At 39.9% G+C, this 21,555-nt stretch overlaps 2 protein-coding genes across 7 annotated transcripts in view; one reads left to right on the plus strand and one right to left on the minus strand.

The window, feature by feature from the left end:
- GREB1L (GREB1 like retinoic acid receptor coactivator) overlaps positions 1-21,555 on the minus strand; it is a 242,900-nt gene that overhangs the window by 55,195 nt on the left and 166,150 nt on the right. The window lies entirely within an intron of this gene.
- The window catches only part of ESCO1 (establishment of sister chromatid cohesion N-acetyltransferase 1), a 76,774-nt gene that overhangs the window by 43,552 nt on the left and 11,667 nt on the right, over positions 1-21,555 (plus strand). For all 6 annotated transcript variants that reach the window (XR_009213506.1, XM_032152670.3, XM_032152667.2 and 3 more), the window contains exon 8: positions 1,210-1,341. Coding sequence is in view for 5 of the 6 variants with exons in the window: in XM_032152670.3 (XP_032008561.1) it covers positions 1,210-1,341 (132 nt within the window). In the remaining variant the exon portion in view is untranslated. The remainder of the gene's footprint in view (positions 1-1,209; positions 1,342-21,555) is intronic.

Consider the following 21,555-nt stretch of genomic DNA (forward strand, 5'->3'; position numbering starts at 1 on the left):
ACTTTTAAGACATTAAAAAATGGAGTGGTCGGGTGCAGTGGCTCATGCCTGTAATCCTAGCACTTTGGGAGGCTGAGGCAGGTGGATCACCTGATGTCAGGAGTTTGAGACCAGCCTGGCCAACATGGCAAAACCTAGTCTCTATTAAAAGATACAAAAATTAGCTGGGCATGATGGTGGGTGCCTGTAATCCCGTCTACTCAGGAGGCTGAGGCAGGAGAATCACTTGAACCCAGGAGTGGGAGGTTGCAATGAGCCAAGGTGGCGCCACTGCATTCCAGCCTCGGTGACAGAGCAAGACTCTACCTCAAATTAAAAATAAAAATAAAAAAGAGTCTAGCTGGGCGCAGTGGCTCACACCTGTAATCCTAGCACTTTGGGAGCCCATTCAGGAGGATCGCTTGAGCTCAGTTCTAGACCAGCCTGGGCAACATGGTAAAATTCTCTCTCTACAAAAGATATAAAAATCAGCCAGGTGGCGAGGCGTGGTGGCTCATGCCTGTAATCCTAGCACTTTGAGAGGCCAAGGCAGGTGGATCACCTGAGGTCAGGAGTTCAAGACCAACCTGGTCAACATGGTGAAACCCCATCTTTACTAAAAATACAAAGAATAAGTCTGGTGCAGTGTCACACTCTTGTAATCCCAGCTACTTGGGAGGCTGAGGCAGGAGAATCGCTTGAACCTGGGGGGCAGAGGTTGCAGTAGCCAAGATCGTGCCACTGCACTCCAGCCTGGGTGACAGAGCGGGACCTTGTCTCAAAACAAAAACAAAAATTAGTCAGACATGGTGGCACATCCCTGTAGTCCCAGCCTGGGTGACACAGTGAGACCGTGAGACCCTGTATCAAAAAAACTTTTTCTTCTACACGTTAGTAGTATAATTACTGCAAATACGAAATATATATTAGTTCTCATTCATAGAGTATTTCCTATTGGGGGCTTTAGGACTAAGTTTGTAGTGTTAAAGCTATTTGTCAGTTTTTAAAAAATTGTTATATGCTGTGGATCAGGTTACTAAAATGGAAACATTTCTTAGTAAAATTACACGCAGATTTCAAAGATTAACATGTTATTTTTAGTAATTAACATTGAATGTTATTCATTGTAGATTAAACAATTCTTTATGCTCACACTATAGCCTTAGAGGCTAATATTCTGGAATAATTCTTTTGGAAGGAAAAAAACTTTTGTGTGTTTTTTGTAAATAGGATGCAGGACAAAAAAGATTTGGAGCAGTTTCTTGTAATGTTTGTGGAATGCTGTATACAGCTTCAAATCCAGAAGATGAAACACAGCATCTCCTTTTCCACAACCAGTTTATAAGTGCTGTTAAATATGTGGTAAGTGGAATTTGTGAATTCTAAAATGCAAAAAAATCAGATAATTAGGTCGGTCTCTTAATGAGATGAGTTGCCAAATTTAAATCACTGAAGAATTTATGTTTTTAAGAGATAATAATATGTACAAAGCACATGTAGTATGTATACTGGCTTTTTAAAAACAAAGCCAAACATAAAAACCAGCTAATTTATTCTGACTGGTTTATGTTGTGGGATTTTGAATTTAAATTTTACTTTTCTAAAGTAGTGATTGTACTTGTCAGAAGTAATGCTATTTAACTTGTATGTTTTTTAAAAAAAATTTCCTTTGATTTCAACAATTATTTACTGTTGATAAACCTATTTAATATTTACATTTCTTGGCACAGTTTTATTTTGGAGATTGATCGTGATAGGTATTATACCAAGTAGGTTGTTTGGAGATTTCCTTTACCTTCTCTTTGTTATCATGAGAGTTTTTCTTTGTAAGATTAAAAAAGAAAAATTCTAGAAAATTAAGACCTCAGAATTTGTAGTATACTTAAAAAAAAAAAAAAATTTCCCACAGAGTAAATCTGTTTTATTACAAAATATATTTTTTAATGTAAGTGCATTTTAGGCATAATGGGTATTTAATATTTGTGGAAATAGCAAAATTTTTTTAGCAATTTTGAACCATTTCAGATATCTTGTGAAAATAGTAATTTAATTGAATTGCTGTTTACCCATATCTGAAATGGAATCTCTTTTTATTGTATACATGTTACCTTCAGTACTGTACACTCACATTAATAAGACCTCCAGGATATCTGAACTGAGATCACCAATTCATTTCATATAAATCTTTATATAGGTACCAGATACTGGATTATTTAAAGGTCTTTATTGGCCTCCGTTAAATTCATATGCTTGTATTAATACTTACCTTTGGTTGAAGGGTTTGTATTCATTGTTTCATTCATCCAGCTACTTCTACCCAGGATAGGGTGAGTTTTTACTTTTTTAGTTCTCTACCTGTGGTCATCCTTTATATTTCTTACTTCATCTGACTTTCCCACACACTCCCTCCTACCACTTCACCAAATATAAGGTGCGTGGACATAGAATATCTATAGCTAGATATTGTTTTATCATTTGAAATTTGTACTTTTTCATTTTGACTATGTTAATATCCTTGCATTGTGAAAAGAAAAATAGTTCTATCAGGTAGCTAAATTATAGAATACTTCTAGGACAAAAATAATTCAGTATATTTTATATACAAACCTCGTAGAGGAAGTTAGTTCAAGTAAATTCTACTCAGTGTACATTATTCAATTCTGGTGATCATTTAGTTTCCTAAAATTATAAAAACATTTGATTTCAAAGTCTTAATTCCTCACCTTAACGAAAACTCTTAATTTCTGAGAGGAAAAGTAAATAAATCTATCAGGAAATATCTGCTCTACTCTTCCAAGATGCCAAGGGAAGTTGATTTATGGAACAAGGTGAAGTCATCATCTTCCAAACGCATTCTGGCTCTCTTGCAAAGCTGCAAAGCAATGTAGCAACCTAGGGAAGATTATTTCCTGCCCCAGCCGGACCCCTCCTCCAACCCCCCCCTTGATGGGACAGAGCCATGGGTTATTTTTTTCATTTTTGAAATAAGCTCAAGAGAAGGAATTGAGTTTAGCAGTTGGCCATTCTTTGCTGTTATCAAGGTCGATGTTCTTATCTTTTGCTGTTTTCAAATGTAGGTATACATAGAGTCTAAGGAAGAGACTTCCAGAACATTGTGGTATTCTATAGTGTATGGAGAGAAGAAGAAAATGTACCTATCTTGAAGCTGTTCTGCTGTGATCACAGTTCTAGATTTTGGGTTATGACTTTAAAACATTTATTGGGCTTTTCATTTTATGCCTTTCATAGACATTAAGTACTCACAAATACTTGACAAAATATCTTAATTTTATTTAATGCCAATTTTATCTGTTAGGTTTGTCTGTTGGTGAGAAGTATATAGAAGAAGTCATTTGGTACTCTGGTGTTAATTCATGTTAAATGGACAATATCAGGAACTGGAAATAAAGTTTTGTTCTACTTAAGACTAAAAATAGAATAAATTAGAAACAACTAGTTTTACTTAAAACAAATTTTTTTTTTTTTTTTTTTGAGACAGAGTCTTGCTCTGTCACCCAGGCTGGAGTGCAGTGGTGCAATCTTGGCTCACTGCCTCCTCCACCTCCTGGGTTCAAACAGTTCTCCTGTCAGCCTCTCAAGTAGCTGGGACTACAGGTGCATGCCACCATTCCCAGCTAATTTTTGTATTTTTAGTAGAGATGGGGTTTCACTGTATTGGTCAGGCTGGTCTTGAACTCCTGACCTCAGGTGATCCACCCACCTTGGCCTCCCAAAATGGTGGGATTACAGGCGTGAACTACTATGCCCGGCCAAAATTTTAATCAAACATTCTGTAGAAAATAAGATAAATACCTTTTTTTCTTTGGGTAAAAGGTTTTTCCAGGCAGATTAATAATCTGATAACAATTGGAAATGGCTAAAAATCGTATTTTCGAAAGGTTAAACTAAAAGGTAGATAATTTTTTCTTACTGTATTCTTTCCTTTTACCCCATCTGCTTAGCTGACACCATTTGGGGAAATGAATTTTATTTGACTTATTAGAAACTAGGAGGTAGCCGAGGCAACGTGTGGAACCCCATCTGTACAAAAAAAGTTAGCTGGGTGTGGTGGCATGCGCCTGTAGTCCCAGTTTCTCGGTGGGGCTGAGGCGGGAGGATTGCTTGAGCTCGGGAGGTTGGCTTGAGCCCAAGAGGTTAAGGTGAGCCAAGATTGCATCACTGCCTGCGCGACAGAGCAGGACCCTGTTTCAAAAAAAACAAAACAAAAAAAACCCCAAAAAAACAAAAAAGCCAAGAAACTATTCAGGAAGAAACCTCTTAATGCTTTCAGGTGGAGCCTGGACTCTGGTTTAGACCTAGGAAACTACTTCAGTTTCCTTCCAGAACTAAGGTACTGTTCCTTAAAGATGTGAAGAGAAAGCATGAGTTCTCTCCCCTGGTGTACTGAGCCACGTTGCAAGGCCAGGAAACTGCCAGAAACCTATCAGGAACCTATCAGGAACTCAGCTATATTTTGAGCTTTTAGTAATGCCAAAGAACAGTGTATGAGTTCTTGGCTGAGAAAAACTCAATCCTTTTTTCCTGTATTATCCTTCTTAACTCCTTTGAATTAATTCACATCTGAGTGAATGCTGTGTGGAGAGCACTACTCTCGGGGCTATGCCCTTTCCTTCAAGTTTAGGAACAAAGTATGAAAGAAATGAAAAGTTAATAAAAGATCTAAGTAACCATTAAAGCAATAAATCAATATTAAATATTTAAAAAAATCATACATTAGCTTTGCAACTTAGAAGTGGTCAGAATGGTTTGTTTTCATAGACAGGAAAGAGTTAAGATTTGATTTTTAAAATGAACATAGATAGTCATCTATGATTGGTAACAGTACAACTAAAGAGAAAGCTTAACATTTTTGTGAGGAATAATGAGTAGATCTTTTTTACTGAATCAGGATTTTTGTGGATAATGAGATGAGAAATACAATCAAGTCAAATTGTGATACTTTGATTTTGAAAGCTGTATGGACTTTATTCTTTCTGTTCTTGTAAGTTTTGAAGAATCTCGAACATTTTGAATGATAAAAATTTAAATAACATTAAAACAATATTTTGATGAAGTGTAGGGAGAGAAGTAATATTTCAATGGCATATATAGAGAGTAGTGTACATATTAGGCGTGTATAGTGCTGAATTACTATGACATTGGTAGAAATAAGAAAGAACATTGATGAGAAACTTTGAAGAAAGAGTCGACAATAGCGGGCACGGTGGCTCATGCCTGTAATCCCAGCACTTTGGGATGCCGAGGGGGTGGATCACTTGAGATCAGGAGATCAAGACTAACCTGACAAACATGGTGAAACCCCATCACTAGTAAAAATACAAAAATTAGTCGTGTGTGGTGGCGCATGCCTGTAATCCCAGCTACTCAGGAGGCTAAGGCAGGAGAATTGATTGAGCCAGGGAGGCGGAGGTTGCAGTGAGCCGAGATCGTGCCACTCTACTGCAGTCTGGGCAACAGAGTGAGACTCCATCTCAAGGGGAAAAAAAAAAAAAAAGAATTGACAGATCTCTGATTGGCTACAGAGCTATGCTATCCTGTGAAGTAGCCACTAGGCTACATGAAATGAAAAATGCTGTTCTTCAGTCATACTATCCAGTGCTTAAAAGCCACACATTGCTAGATGCTACTGTGTTAGATGGTATATAGAATGTTTGCATCATCACACAGAATGTTCTCTTGGATAGCGCTGCTACAGAAGGTTGAGGAAAGAAGTTACATGTGATTAAATTTTTGATTTAGGGGAACCATGATCCAGTAACTCTTGCTTAATCTTTATTTTTTTATGTGAAATTTGAGTGCATATAATTTAATTCTGTATACTTTTTCTTTATTCCTTTTCAAGATTATTAGGAAAAGAGGAAACTGGGCATTAGAGAAAAGAGAAGTGAATAGTAGTAGAGCAGGATTAGAGATTTTTTTTCTGATTTTTAAATTTTATTTTTATTTTGAGTCAGGATCTTACTGTGTTGTTCAGGCCAGAGTGCAGTGGCACAATTATAGCTCACTGCAGCCTCAAACTCCTGGGCTCCAGCAATCCTCCCACTTCAGCCTCCTGAGTATCTGGCACTGCAGTTGTGTGCCACCATGCCTGGCTAATTTTTGTATTTTTTGTAGAGACAGAGTTTCACCATGTTGCCCAGACTGGTCTCGAACTCTGAGCTCAAGCTACCTGCCTACCTTGAGTTCCCAAAGTGCTGGGATTATAGGTGTGAGCCACTGCGCCCAGCCTGTTTTATCTTTTGAGACGGGGTTTTGCTGTGTTGCCCAGGCTGGAATGCAGTGGCGCGATCATAGCTCATTGTAACCTCAAACTCCTGGGCTCAATCTTTCTCAGCCTCCTGTGTAGCTAGGACTATAAGCACAGGCCACCAGGCCTGGCTAGTTTTTCTTTTTCCTTTTGGGACAGTGTCTTGCTCTGTCACCTAGGGTGTAGTGCAGTGGCACAATCATGGCTTACTGCAGTCTCAACCTCCTGGGCTCAAGCTGTCTTCCTGCCTCACCATCCTGAGCAGCTGACACTACAGGCGAATGCCACCACACCTGGCTAATTTTTAAGTTTTTTGTAGAGATGGGGTTTTGTTTTGTTGCCCAGGGTGCTGAGATTATGGGTATAAGCCAACACGCCTGACCTAGACCTGTTTTAAATCCACAACAAAATTGAGCAGGTAGTACAGAGAGTTCCCATATACTCCTTAATTCCACACGTCCATAGCCTCCCTCACTGTCAACATCCCTTATCATAGTGGTACATTTGTTATAATTGGTGAACCTACACTGACACATCATTATTTCCCAGAATCCATGTTTCATATTAGGATTTTCTCGTATATTCTGTGGGTTTTGAGGAATGTATATAATGATATGTATTCGCCATTATGGTATCATACAGAATGGTTGCACTGTGCTAAAAATTCTGCTTTGCTTATTTATCCCTTCTTCCTATCTTAACCCCTGCCAACCACTGGTCTTTTTAATGTCTCCATAGTTTTACCTTTTCTAGAATGTCAGAGTTGGAATAATATAGTATGTAACCTTTTCTGATGGGCTTTTTTCACTTAGTAATATACACTTAAACATCTCCCATGTCTTTATTTAGTTAGTTTGAGATGAAGTCTTGCTCTGTCACACAGGCTGGAGTGCAGTGGCGTGATCTCTGCTCACTGCAACCTCCATTTCCCGGGTTCAAGCAATTCTCCTGCCTCAACCTCCCAAGTAGCTCGGGCTACAGGTGTGTGTCACCACACCCGGCTAATTTTTTTATTTTTTATTTTATTTTATTCATTTATTTTTTGAGATGGAGTCTCACTCTGTGCCCCAGGCTGGAGTGCAGTGACGTGATCTCTGCTCACTGCAACCTGCGCCTCTCGGGTTCAAGCGATTCTCTGCCCAGCCTCCTAAGTAGCTGTGACTGCAGTTGTGCACCACCACTCCTGGCTAAGTTTTGTATTTTTAGTAGAAACGGGGTTTCACTGTGTTGGCCAGACTACTTTCGAACTTCTGACCTCAAATGATCTGCCCCCTCAGTCTCCCAAAGTGCTGAGATTCCAGGTGTGAGCCACCACGCCTTGCCTGATTTTTTATTTTTATTTTTTTAGTAGAGATGGAGTTTTACCATGTTGGCCAGGCTGGTCTTGAACTCCCGACCTCAAGTGATCCACCCACCTGGGGCTCCCAAAGTGTTGGGATTATAGGCATGAGCCACTGAGCTGGGCTCCCATGCCTTTTTATGGCTTTGAAAGCCCGTTTCTTTTTAGCTCTGTGTGATATTCCATTGTCTGGATATATCACAGTTTATCCATTCACCTACTGCAGGATATCTTGGTTGCTTCAAAGTTTGGCAATTATGAGTAAAGCTGCTGTGTATAGGTTTTTGTGAGGATATGTTTTCAGCTCTTTTTGGTAAATACCAAGACGCTTGATTGCTAGATCATATGGTGAGAGTGTGTTTAGTTTTGTAAGAAACTGCCAGACTCTCTTCCAAAGTTGCTGTATTCTTTTTTTTTTTTTTTCTGAGACGGAGTCTTGCTCTGTCGCCCAGGCTGGAGTGCAGTGGCGTAATCTCGGCTCACTGCAAGCTCCACCTCCCAGGTTCACGCCATTCTCCTGCCTCAGCCTCTCCGAGTAGCTGGGACTACAGGTGCCCGCCACCATGCCCGGCTAATTTTTTGTATTTTTAGTAGAGACGGGGTTTCACCGTGGTCTCGATCTCCTGACCTCATGATCCGCCCGCCTCGGCCTCCCAAAGCGCTGGGATTACAAGCGTGAGCCACCGCGCCCGGCTTAAAGTTGCTGTATTCTTTTGCATTTCTATCAGTAATTAATGAGAGTTTGCCTTGCTTCATATCCTCACCAGCATTTGGTGTTATCAGTGTTTTGGATTTTGGCCTTTCTAATAGGCTTGTAGTGGTATGTTACTGTTTTAATTTGCATTTCCCTATTAATACATGGTATAGAATATCTTTTCATGTGTTTATTTTCCATTTGTATATCTTCTTAGGTGAGGTCCTTTGCCCATTTTTTATTTTATTTATTTTAATTTTAATTTTTTAATCAGGCTGTTTTCTTACTGAGTTTTAAGAGTTCTTTGTATATTTTGGGTAACAGTTTTTTTTGTGTGTTTGTGGTTTTTTTTTTTTTTTTTTTTTTTGACAGTGTTTCCTTCTTGTTGCCCAGGCTAGAGTGCAGTGGCGCAATCTTGGCTCACTGCAACCTCCACCTCTCGAGTTCAAGCGATTCTCCTGCTTCAACCTCCTGAGTAGCTGAGATTGTCGGCATGCGCCACCATGCCCAGTTAATTTTGTATTTTTAGTAGAGACAGGGTTTCTCCATGTTGGTCAGGCTGGTCTTGAACTCCCGACCTCAGGTGATCCGCCTGCCTCAGCCTTCCAAAGTGCTGGGATTACAGGCATGAGCCACCGTGCCCAGCCAGGTAACAGTTTTTTTAATCAGATATTTCTTTTGTAAGTATTTTCTTCCAGCCTGTGGCTTGTCTTCTCATTCTCTTAACAGTATCTTTTTCAAAAAAAGTTTTGTTTTTGTTTTTTTTTTAAATAAAAATAGAAATGGAGTGTCGCTGTGTCATCTTAGCTTATTTTGAACTCCTGGATGCAAGTGATCCACCTGCCTTGGCATCCCAAAGTGCTGGATTACAAGCAAGAGCCACCGTGCCCAGTCCAAAAAATACTTTTTATTATACACTTCTTCTTGAGACAAGGTTGTGCTCTGTCACCCAGGCTGGAGTGCAGTGGTGTGATCACTGCTCACTCTATCCTTGACCTCCTGGGCTCAAGCAGTCCTCCTGTCTTAGCCTTCCTAGTAGCTGGGACCACAAGGGTACACCACCGTGCTTGACTAATTTTTTAGTTTTTTGTAGAGTTGAGGTTTCCCTATATTGCCCAGCTTGGTCACAAACTCCTGAGCTCAATCAGTTCTCTTGCCTCTGCCTCCCAATGTGTTGGGATTACAGGTGTGAGCCACCATGCCTGGCCAACAGTATCTTTTAAAAAGCAGACATTTTAAATTTTAATGAAGTCCAGTTGATCAGTTATTTCTTTCATGAGTTGTGCCTTTGGTATACTTAAAATGTCATTGCCATACCCAAGGTCATCTAGTTTTTCTCCTATGTTATCTTATATTTCTGCATTTTATGTTTAGATCCATTTTGAGTTAATTTTTGTGAAAGATGCAAGGTCTGTGTTTAGATTACTTTTACATGTAGATGTCCAGTTCAGCACTATTTGTTGAAAGGCTATCTTTTCTCCATTGTATTGGCTTTTCTCTTACATCAAAGATCAATTGACTTTTTATGTGAGTCTGTTTCTGGGTTCTCTGTCCTGTTTCATTGATCTGTTGTTTCACCAGTACCACTGTATTAGTCCGTTCTCACACTGCTATAAAGAACTGCCTGAGACTGGGTAATTTATAAAGGAAAGAGGTTTAATTAACTCACAGTTCTGCATGGCTAGAAAGGCCTTAGGAAACTTACAATCATTGCAGAAGGGGAAGCAGATTTGTCCTTCTTCACATGGTGGCAGGAGAGAGAAGTGCCGAGCAAACGGGGAAAACCCCTTTATAAACTCATCAGATCTTGTGAGAACTCACTATCACAAGAACAGCAGCATGGGGGTAACTACCCCCATGAGTCAATTACCTCCCACCAGTTTGCTCCCATGACACGTGGGGATTATGGAAACTACAATTCAAGATGAGATTTGGGTGGGGACACAGCCAAACCATATCAACCACACTGTGTTGATAACTAGCCTTATAGTAAGTTTTGAAATTGGGTAGTGTCAGTCCTCCAACTTTGTTGTTCTCCTTCAATTTTGTGTTGGCTTTTCTAAGTGTTTTCCCTCTCAATACAAACTTTAGAACTAGTTTGTCAATAGCTACAAAATAGCTTGCTGGGATCTTTATTAGGATTGTATTGAATCTGTAGATTAAATCAGGAAGAACTGACCTTTTGACAATATTGAGTCTTCCTATCTGGTTTTGTAAATTTTTATTGTACGTTGGAGATTGTGTGTGAAAGAACAGTAGAGACTGAAGTAGATAGTATCCTTTCCCTTACCCATGAGTGCTTTCTCTTTTCTTTTGTCGTAACTGTGGTGAGGGGCTGATTGCTTAGATCTAATTAGAAATTGAACTGGGTCAGGTCAGAGTTAGGTTTGAAACTTTAGTTTTCTGTTCTGGTATTAGGTGTCTCTCTCCAGCTGAGATTGGGGATCTAAGCTCCACATGACACTAGAACTCTCTGTACCTTCCAGCCCAACTGTGCAATTGTCCCATGGGAGAGAATTGGTAGATAATTATTGCTGTATTTGGAGTTTCTTCAGATTTCAGACTGCCATGTCAGGCCACGTAATTCTGGTTGGTTTCTCTTTGTTCCAGCAAGAGACTCTTCTCCTTGTCCTCTGTCTGTGGCAGGCTTGCTTGTTCACTCATGCTTCCAGACTTGGTCAACATCTTATGGTTAAAAATGGCTACTGGTCTCTGCTCACTTAGGAAGGGCTGGTTCATCTCTGAAAATAGTTCATTTAGACATTGTGTTTCTTTTTTTTTTTTTTTTTTCTTTTTTTGAGACGGAGTCTTGCTCTGTTGCCTAGGCTGGAGTGCAGTGGTGCGATCTCGGCTCACTACAAGCTCCGCCTCCCAAGTTCCCACCATTCTCCTGCCTCAGCCTCCCGAGTAGCTGGGACTACAGGTGCCGCCACTACGCCTGGCTAATTTTTTGTATTTTTAGTAGAGACAGGGTTTCTCAGTGTTAGCCAGGATGGTCTCGATCTCCTGACCTTGTGATCCGTCCACCTCGGCCTCCCAAAGTGCTGGGATTACAGGCATGAGCCACTGCACCCGGCCTAGACATTGTGTTTCTATACATTTTCAGTGTCTTTTAAAAAAACATGCTTTTTGTTTTCTTTTTTTTCTTTTCTTTTCTTTTTTTTTTTTTTTTTTGAGACAGAGTTTTGCTCTTGCAGCCCAGGCTGGAGTGCAGTGGTGTGATCTCGGCTCACTGCAACTCCACCTCCCAGGTTCATGCCATTCTCCTCCCTCAGCCTCCGGAGTAGCTGGGACTACAGGCTCCTGCCACCACGCCTGGCTAATTTTTTGTATTTTTAATAGAGATGGGGTTTCACCGTGTTAGCTGGGATGGTCTCGATTTCCTGACCTCGTGATCTGCCTGTCTCGGCCTCCGAAAGTGCTGGGATTACAGGCGTGAACCACTGCGCCCGGCCAACACATGCTTTTTCATTTATTGGGTGTTTTCTTATTACAACAGTTACAGTGATCTTTTGTGACCTCCTTTATCCTAACTGGGAGCAGAACTCCCAGAGATGTACATTGTGATAACATTTTTTAGTAATAGACTTGTTGGCTTTGTTTAATTTTGGCTGTAGAGGTGGAGTGGAATTTGGACCATGAGTCTTTTAAAGTCATAAGCAATACCGATGAACTCAATGTGTTTGCTAAGTCCAAATGACCTTTGAGATGAGATTTACATCAAATAAAGTATTTCTTACATACTGGGATATTGTTGCTACCTATTGAAAAGTGCTTAAAATGTGAATCCTAATAAAGAGATTTTTAGGATTCTTTAATATTTGAAGATGACAGAAGAGAAAAAAGTATCATAATTCTTCCCATTTGACTTTTTATTGGGTCTGACCCAGGCATATCTTATGAGAAATATTCATATAGTCGTAAGGTTTAGATGTTATAGTAGAAGTTCACTTAACGTAATTGGGAAAATTGGGTCAGTTAACTAAATAATAACTGAGTATCTAAAAAGTTGATGACTGTTGGTTATTAACTGACCCAGTTCTCCCAATTATGTTGATTAAGTTGATGAGACTCTTCTTGTTCTCTGTCTGTTGCAGGCTTGCTTGTTCACTCATGCTTCCAGACATAGTCAACATCTTAGGGTTAAAAATGGCTACTGGTCTCTGCTCACTTAGGAAGGGCTGGTTCATTTCTGAAAATCAGTTCATTTAGACATTTTGTTTCTATATCTTTTCAATGTCTTTAAAAACACATGGTTTTTCATTTATTGGGTGTTTTCTTACTACAGTAGGTACAGCAATCTTTTGTGACCTTTTTTTTTTTTTTTTTTTTGAGATTGAGGCTCTGTTGCCCAGGCTGGAGTGCAGTGGCATGATCTTGTGATCTTGGCTCACTGCAACCTCTGTCTCCTGGGTTCAAGCAGTTCTTGTGCCTCAGCCTCCCAAGTAGCTGGGATTACAGATATGTGCCACCACGCCCAGCTAATTTTTGTATTTTTAGTAGAGACAGGGTTTCAGCATGTTGGCCAGGCTGGCCTTGAACTCCTGACCTCGGGTAATCCACCCGCCTCGGCCTTCCAAAGTGCTGAGATCACAGGTGTGAGCCACCGTGCCTAGCCTTTGACCTTCTGTATCCTAATTGGGAGCAGAACTCCCAAATACGTACATTGAAACCAACCTGACCAACATGGTAAAACCCCGTCTCTACTAAAAATGCAAAAATTAGCCAGGCGTGATGATGTCTACCTGTAATCCCAGCTACTTGGGAGACTGAGGCATGAGAATCGCTTGAACCCTGGAGGTGGAGGTTGCAGTGAGCTGAGATCATGCCACTGCACTCCTTCCTGGGTGACAGAGCGAGACTCCGTCTCCAAAAAAAAAAAAACAGTCTAGAGGTGTGTCATGTCAGGGTGGTTCCATCTAGGAGTTCAACAGTGTCATCATGCATCATGATTGCTGGCCATTTCTCATTCAGCACTTTGCTGTCCTTAGTGTGTTGACTCTTGTGCTTCACAGTTGTAACATCATGGTCCTAAAGTAGATTTCTGTAGTCCAGATACCATATTCAGGTTCAAAGCAGGAATGTTGGGTGAGATGGATACTCAAATGGCATTTTAGGGTTTGTTTTCTTTTTAGAGATAGGGTCTCAAAAATTAGAGCAGGGTTTTATATTAAGAAACAGCCTTTACAAGCAAGTTGTATTAAATGATTCTACTTCTAGGACCCTATCTTATGGAAATGCAGTTTTTGAGATCAAAATACTGGAGCTAATGGTTAAAAGACCCAGACACATTGATACTTCAGAAAACTCTGTAGCTGTTAATAAGGAGGGAATAGATTTATATTTCTTTTTTTTTTTTTTTTTTTTTAAGAGACAGGGTCTTGCTCTATTGGCCAGGCTGGAGTGCGGTGGTGCGATGAGCTCACTATTGCCTTGAACTCCTGGGATCAGGGGATCCTCCTGCCTGAGTTTCCCAAGTAGCTGGGACTGCAAGCATGTATCACCATGCCCAGCTGATTATTTTACTTTTTGTAGAGACAAGGTCTTGCTTTGTTGCCCAGGCTTGTCTCAAACTTCTGGGCTTAAGCAACCTGCCTGCCTTGGCCTCCCAAAGTGCTGGAATTACAGGGGTGAGCTACCATGCCTAGCCAATTTTTAAATTTTTAAATTTTTTTTGAGATGGATATTACTATGTTGGCCTGCTGATCTTGAAATTCCAGCCTCAAGCAGCCCTCTCACCTCGGCCTCCCAAAGTGCTGGGATTACAGGCATGATCCACCACCCCCCTGACCTTTTTATTTTTGTTTTTTTTGAGACAGGGTCTTAACTTTGTTACCCAGGCTGGAGTGCAGTGGTGCAATCATGACTCACTGCAGCCTCAACCTCTCAGGCTCAAGAGATCCTCCTGCCTCAGCCTCCTGAGTAGCTGAGACTAAGGCATGTGCCATCACACTCAGCTAATTTTTCTATTTTTTTTTGTAGAGACAGGGTCCTGCTATGTAGCCCAGGCTGGTCTCAAACTCCTGGACTCAAGCAGTTGTCCTGCCTTGGCCTCCCAAAGTGTTGAGATTACAGGCGTGAATCACTGTACCTGGCCTTCCTATATTTTTTAGTTCATAGCATTCCCACCACCAAGAATGCCATCCCATTTTTATCTGTGCCTTTCAAGCCCAGGGAAATAACTTTTCTTTTTCTTTTCGAGATGGAGTCTTGCTCTGTCGCCCAGGCTGGAGTGCAGTGGTGCGATCTCAGCTCACTGCAAGTTCCACCTCCCGGGTTCACGCCATTCTCCTGCCTCAGCCTCCCGAGTAGCTGGGACTACAGGCGCCCACCACCACGCCCGACTAATTTTTTGTATTTTTAGTAGAGACTGGGTTTCACCTTGTTAGCCAGGATGGTCTCGATCTCCTGACCTCGTGATCTGCCCACCTCAGCCTCCCAAAGTGCTGGGATTACAGGCATGAGCCACTGCGCCTGGCCGGAAATACTTTCTTTTCTATGAATATTTTTCTTTTATTCCTCTCTTATCCCAATAAGGGTTTTCTCTATCTTCCTAAAACTATTTTAACACTTAGCTTACATTATTTTGCCTTTTCTCGTAGGTTCCTGCTTCAATTTGATAGCTGTTTTTTTGAGAATTAAGGAATATATTAAATATACATATTGATAGACTGATTTTGGATTCAGAAACATTGAAGTATAATAAATAAAGCTTATTTTAGAATCAAGGAAAATTTCCTTTCAAGCATATATTTTATTGCACCTTGTATTAAAGACATTTGTATACTGTATGTTTCTCCTATTAGATTTATAAGATTCTTGAGGTCAGTGTAGCATAGTAGAAAAGAAAGTGAGCTTAAACTATAGAGATGTGGTTTCCTAATGAGCCACTTACTAGTTGTATGACCATAGCAAATTAACTCTTTTTCTCTTTAGTTTTTTTTTTTTTTTTTTTCAAATCTTTAAGCAATGACAGTAATATCTTATGTGATAATTTTTTTCTAGGCTTATTTATTTCTTAAACATTTATTAACTGTTGACCTTGTTTTTAAAAATTATTATAAAGATCTTTTGTGTAAGTTCACAGATCAGTGCAAGGGATGATGGATAAACATTTAAATAGTGTGGAAAATGCTACAGTAGTATTTTAGGATATACAGGGTACTATATAGAGCATAGAGCAAGGATATATGACAAAGATTGGAAAAGTCACGTTAGCACTTAATAAATTCAGAAAGGATAAGTAGGAGTTCCTTGAGCTCAGAAGGGTATAGAGCAAAGGCATATCAGGCCAAGAGAGCAGTATGTGAAAGGCCAGGCAAATATAAGTATTTCATTATGACTTGTGACTGTGTTGTATTGGAAAAGCTGCAAGAGATAAGGCTGAAGGAGGTAAATGGGGGACCAGATCATGAATGACTTTGTAAGGCATGAAGGCATTGAAGATTTAAAAACCTAAACCAGCCGATCACGGTGGCTCACACCTTTAATCCCAGCACTTTGGGAGGCCAGGGCGGGAGGATCACTTGAGCTGAGGAGTTTGAGACCAGCCTGGGCAACATGGCAAAACCCTGTCTCTACAAAAAGTAGAAAAATCACCTGGGTGTTGGGCTGTATGCCTGTGGTCCCAGCTACTCGGAAGGCTGAGTTGGGAGAGTTGCTTGAGCCTAGGAGGTTGAGGCTGCGGTGAGCCATGATTGCACCACTGCACTCCAGCCAGGGTAACAGAGTGAGACCCTGTCTCAAAACAAAAATCAAAACCTACTAAACCAACTAAAATGCTTAGTTGCTGTAATAATCGGAACCGTTATTTATTGAGTACATATTATTGTGCGAGGCGCTATGGTCAACATTTTGTAGTGTTTTCTCATTTAGCTTCTCAGTTGTTTTCTGTTTTTTTGTTTTTTGTTTTTTTGTTTGTTTGTTTTTGGTGGAGGCAGGGTTTCACCATGCTGCTCTAACAGGCTGGTCTAGAACTCCTGGGCTCAAGTGATCCTCCTTCCTCTACCTCTCAAAGTATGGATTATAGGTGTGAGCCACTGCACCAGGCCTGTTTTTATATCTATTTTATAGGTGAGGAAACCAAGTTTTAGAGAGGTTAAGTAATTTGCCCAAAGCAGTGCAGCTAGTGAGTAGCAGAGTTTACATTCGAATTTTAGGTTTTTCTGATTTTTGAAATCCTCCTTACCACTATGATGTACTGCCAAGATAATGGTTTGTATACATGGTAGGTAGTACAAATTTATTGAATTGAGAGAATTTTTCTAGGTGTATGTCACTTTCAAACTAGTAGTAATATCTAAGACTTTTCAACACTTTGAAGTTCAATATGGCCATATGGATTAGACACACATCTTTACCAGTATTGGTTTTTTTTTTTTGTTTTTGAGATGGAGTTTTGCTCTTGTCACCCAGGCTGGAGTGCAGTGACATGATCTCTGCTCACTGCAACCTCCGCCTCCTGGGTTCAAGTGATCCTCCTGCCTCGGCCCCCCGAGTAGCTGGGATTACAGGCATGCGCCACATGCCCGGCTAATTTTTTGTATTTTTAGTAGACACGGGGTTTCGCCATGTTGGCCAGGCTGGTCTCGATCTCCTGACCTCAGGAGATCCACCCGCCTCAACTTCCCAAAGTGCTGGGATTACAGGCGTGAGCCACTGCTCCCGGCCTCAACTTAACTTTTTAAATTACTATTGAAATGCCTATTTTTCAAATTCCTTTAGTAAATTTTTTTTTTTTTTTTTTTTTTTTTTTTGAGATAGAGTCTCCCTCTGTTGCCCAGGCTGGAGTGCGATGGTGCAATCTCGGCTCACTGCAGCCTCTGCCTCCCGGGTTCAGGGGATTCTCCTGCCTCAGCCTCCTGAGTAGCTGGGATGACAGGTGCCCGCCACCAAGCCTGGCTAATTTTTGTATTTTTAGTAGAGACGGGGTTTCACCATGTTGGCCAGGCTGGTCTTGAACTCCTGACCTCAGGCGATCTTCCCACCTTGGCCTCCCAAGGTGCTGGGATTACAGGCATGAGCCACCGCGCCTGTCCAGTAATTATTTTTAAGTAAAATTTTTATTGACTTATAACATGTAAAGAAAGTACACAGGCTAGACATGGTGTCTCACACCTGTAATCCCAATACTTAAGGAGGCTGAGGTGGGAGGATGGCTTGAGCCTAGGACTTTGAGACCAGCCTTGGCAACATAGTGAGACCCCATCTCAACCAAAAAAAGAAAAAAAGAAAGTACACAGTGAGTATGCAGCTTAATAAGGGTGTATTTTCACAAAGTGAACACACCCATATAAGAAGAAGCAACATTACTGGCACCTCCAAAGCTCCTTTGTGATCCTATTACAGTCACTGCTTTATCACACTTCAGGTCTAGCTGCTCCTGTTACAGTCCCTTCTTTACTGCACCTTGGGTCTGGCTGCAATGCTGACTAGATTAGTTTTGCATTTATTTTTTACTTCTAAATACTTGAACAAACCTTGAGCCATTGGTACAGTTTTGACAATAGGCAATTTGAATTTTCAAAAACAGGTTTAATACAGTACACACACACAGAATAATGAACCCCTTTGTACTGATCACCTCCCTTCAACAATTCATGGATAATCATCTTCATCTAACTTTCCCAATTATTTTGAAGTAAACTCAGGCATCGTGTTATTACTTTAGTAGATACTTCTAAGTATGTACTTCTTTTTTTTTTTTTTTTTTTTTTTTGAGATGGAGTTTCACTCTTGTTGGCCAGGCTGCAGTGCAATGGCATGATCTTGGCTCACTGCACCCTCCACCTCCTGGGTTCAAGTGATTCTCCTGCCTCAGCCTCCCGAGTAGCTGGGATTACAGGTGCATACCACCACGCTCGGCTAGTTTTTTTTTTTTTTTTTTTTTTGTATTTTTAGTAGAAACGAGGTTTCACCAGGTTAGCCAGGCTGGTCTCGAACTTCTGACCTCAGGTAACCTGCCTGCCTTGGCCCTCCAAAGTGCTGGGATTACAGGTGTGAGCCACCCTGCCCCACCTCTAAATATGTATTGCTTAAAGATGAAGATTACTCCTTTTTTGTTTGTTTTGAGATGGAGTCTCGCTCTGTCGCCCAGGCTGGAGTGTGGTGGCGTGATCTCGGCTCACTGCAGCCTCTGCCCCCTGGGTTCAAGCAGTTCTCCTGCCTCAGCTTCCCAAGTAGCTGGGACTACAGGCATGCACCACCACGCCCAGCTAATTTTTTTGTATTTTTAGTAGAGACAGGATTTCACCATGTTAGCCAGGATGGTCTCGATCTCCTGACCTCGTGATCTGCCTTCCTCAGCCTCTCAAAGTGCTTGGATTGCAGGTGTGAGCCACTGCGCCTGGCCAAAGATTATTCCTTTTTTAAACATAAAAGTACCTTAAAGAATATAACTACACCTTCAATAAACGAATTAATTGTTGAAATCAAGTTTTCTATCAGAGTTCAAAGCTTCCCAAATAGCTCATGATTTCCTATGTTGCTTATTTGTTTGAATTAGGGTTTATATATTACATTGGTTGGTATGTCCCTTTAGTATCTTTTAATCCCAAGGTTCTCCCTGGATCTGTTTTTTTCCCTTGTAATATTTGTTTATTTTTTAAAAAGCTGGTTGTTGGTTTTATTTCTTCAAATATTCCTTCAAATGTATATTCTCATTCAGCCTTTTCATGAAATTGTGATTAATGTGAACTTTTAAAGTCGGGGTATTACTTATACAATTAAATCTACACATCTTAAGTGTTTGGTTTGAATTTTGATCGTTGTATATACGTCAGTGTATTTACCACTCAGTGTATTTTGTTTCCAGTTGTAATCCTTTTTTTGATGGAAAAAGGAGAAATCCATTCTTTAGACTGTACAGTTTAGAGTAACTCTAATAACAAGGAGAAAAGAGTAATAATTTCTTAATTCCAACACTTTGGGAGGCCAAGGTGGGCAGCGAGCCCGCCTGACCATGCAGAAACCTTTTCTATAAAAAACAAAAAATTAGTGGGGTGGTGGTATCCTGTAATCCTAATATCGGATTTCTTGCTGTTAGAAATACAAATTAGGAATATAAAGTTTTCTGCTTTTCATGAAGCAGAAATGGATGAAGTAAGAAAAAAATGGGTTTTGGAAAATACTACTTGTTAGCAGAGGGTTATGTGTAACATACTAGTGCTGAAATATGTTGGAGCTAAAGGTCAGAAGTGAAAGTGCACTGCATTGGAATTTATATCTTTGCAAAAACGTTGTGGCTACTTGATTATTCTTCTAAATTGCACGCACTCTTTCCTGAACCCTGCTTCTCCTCTGCCTTAATTTTAAGCATTGGATGGACTTAATCGCCTCTAAGTTTCTCTGAAGTAAGGAGGGTCATGTGGTTTTTGTGACTAGCAGTTAACTGTAGTTGAGGCATAGATATGTCTTGAGTATGTTATTTGAACAAATATTAGCTAACTTGTTTAATCTTTTCTTTGTCTATGATTTGAATTTATTGCTGTATTTAACCTTGGGAACATTTATTGATTGACTATTTTGTTAGATTAGTGCATTGATCTTAGTTTGATACTAGTAAGAGGGGAGAATGGAAGTTACTAAGAGTTACTGAGTGGCTACTCTTTGAGCAGTCGTCTTAAATATAGCACCCTCGTACCTACCCAAGTGATGGAGGTGATGATAGCCATTTTTTAGAATGCTTAGATCAGGAAACAGAATCAGAGTTCCAGTGATTTGCCTAAGGCCATGCATGTAGTAACTACCAAGAACAAGGATCTACACCCAGAACTTGTAGTCTAGAATTACTTAAAAGTTTTCACTGAAATATGCTTTCTTAGCTTGGCATGGTGGTGCACGCCTGTAGTCCCAGCTACTTGGGAGGCTGAAGCAAGAGGATTGCTTGAGCCTAGGAGTTTGAAGCTGCTGTGAGCTGTGATCTTGCCACTGCACTCCAGCCTGGGTGACAGATGAGACTCTGTCTCAAATAAGTAAATTACATTAATAAATAAAACTTGCTGTTTTCATGAACATTAGAAATCTAAGCAATACTAAATATCCCTTTGTAGCCTTTGCTTCTTAAAGGGCTTTTATTTAGTACATGAGAAAAACGGTACTGTTTAAACCATAAAATTGTATAAAATGGAATTGTGATAAAAATTTCAGCATGAACATAGAAGTCTGAAGTTGTTTCAAGAGAAAATTTCACACTTAAAAATTAGTAAAGCAAAATAATTTGTCTAATGTCTATAATGCAGTATAATGACATGAAACCAGTATTACTGTTTTCAAAGGCATTTAATAGGAAAATAGTTTATGGAACTGTCTTTAGATGATTCAGTTCAGGAAGAATGGTTTTCTTATAACTTGAGGTTACTTACATTTTTAGGTCTTTTTGATGTTTTAAAGTGAAAATCTCTTTTCATTTTATTAAAAATAGATTCATAAATTTAAAAGCTTTTTCATAAAGTAACATTACTAATAGAAATTTGTTTTTAAAGAGGTGATATCTTGTAAATCTTCTAAAAATTGTTTACCTATATTCAGAGCTGTATATGATTCAGATTTACTTTCTTTTTTTTTTTTTTTTTTGGGGGACGGTGTCTCGCTCTGTCACCCAGGCTGGGGTGCAATGGCGCGAACTCAGCTCACTGCAACTTCCATCTCCCGAGTTCAAGCAATTCTCCTGCCTCAGCCTCCTGAGTAGGCAGAACTACAGGCGCGTGCCACCACACCCGCCTAAAAATACAATAATTTTTTGTATTTTAGTAGCTACGGGGTTTCCAGGATGGTCTCGATCTCCTGACCTCGTGATCTGCCCTCCTCCCAAAGTGCTGGGATTACAGGCGTGAGCCATTGCACCCGGCCTTAAGTTTCTTTTTTAAAACCTTATTTACGTTGAAGAACTACAGATTTAGTTTCTTAGATGAAGAAAAGACTTCTGTGGCTATTGTTTCTGCTCCTTTCTTTTCAAATCTTGAGAACATTTTACCAATCATAATTTTAATCATCTGAATTTAACTTGAGTACTCTATTTATGTAAACAAATTTTGGATTTTAAATATTTTAATTTAAATTGTTACATATACCAAGCTTATTAACTAGAATTTTTGTTCCCAACTATGATCTTTCTACCCTCCCCCCTCCAAAAAATTCTTGATGGTTTAAGAAAATGAATCTGCTTTCATACTTGCCATAGTGTATTTTTAAAGAAATCTAGTTGCCATTTTATTGGTTTCATTGAGCTTTTGTGTTCTTAGAAGAAACATCAGAAAAAATATGGTGGTTTTCTCT

This window comes from Hylobates moloch, unplaced genomic scaffold, assembly GCF_009828535.3.
Source record: "Hylobates moloch isolate HMO894 unplaced genomic scaffold, HMol_V3 SCAFFOLD_5, whole genome shotgun sequence".
Classification (NCBI taxonomy): Eukaryota; Metazoa; Chordata; class Mammalia; order Primates; family Hylobatidae; genus Hylobates; species Hylobates moloch.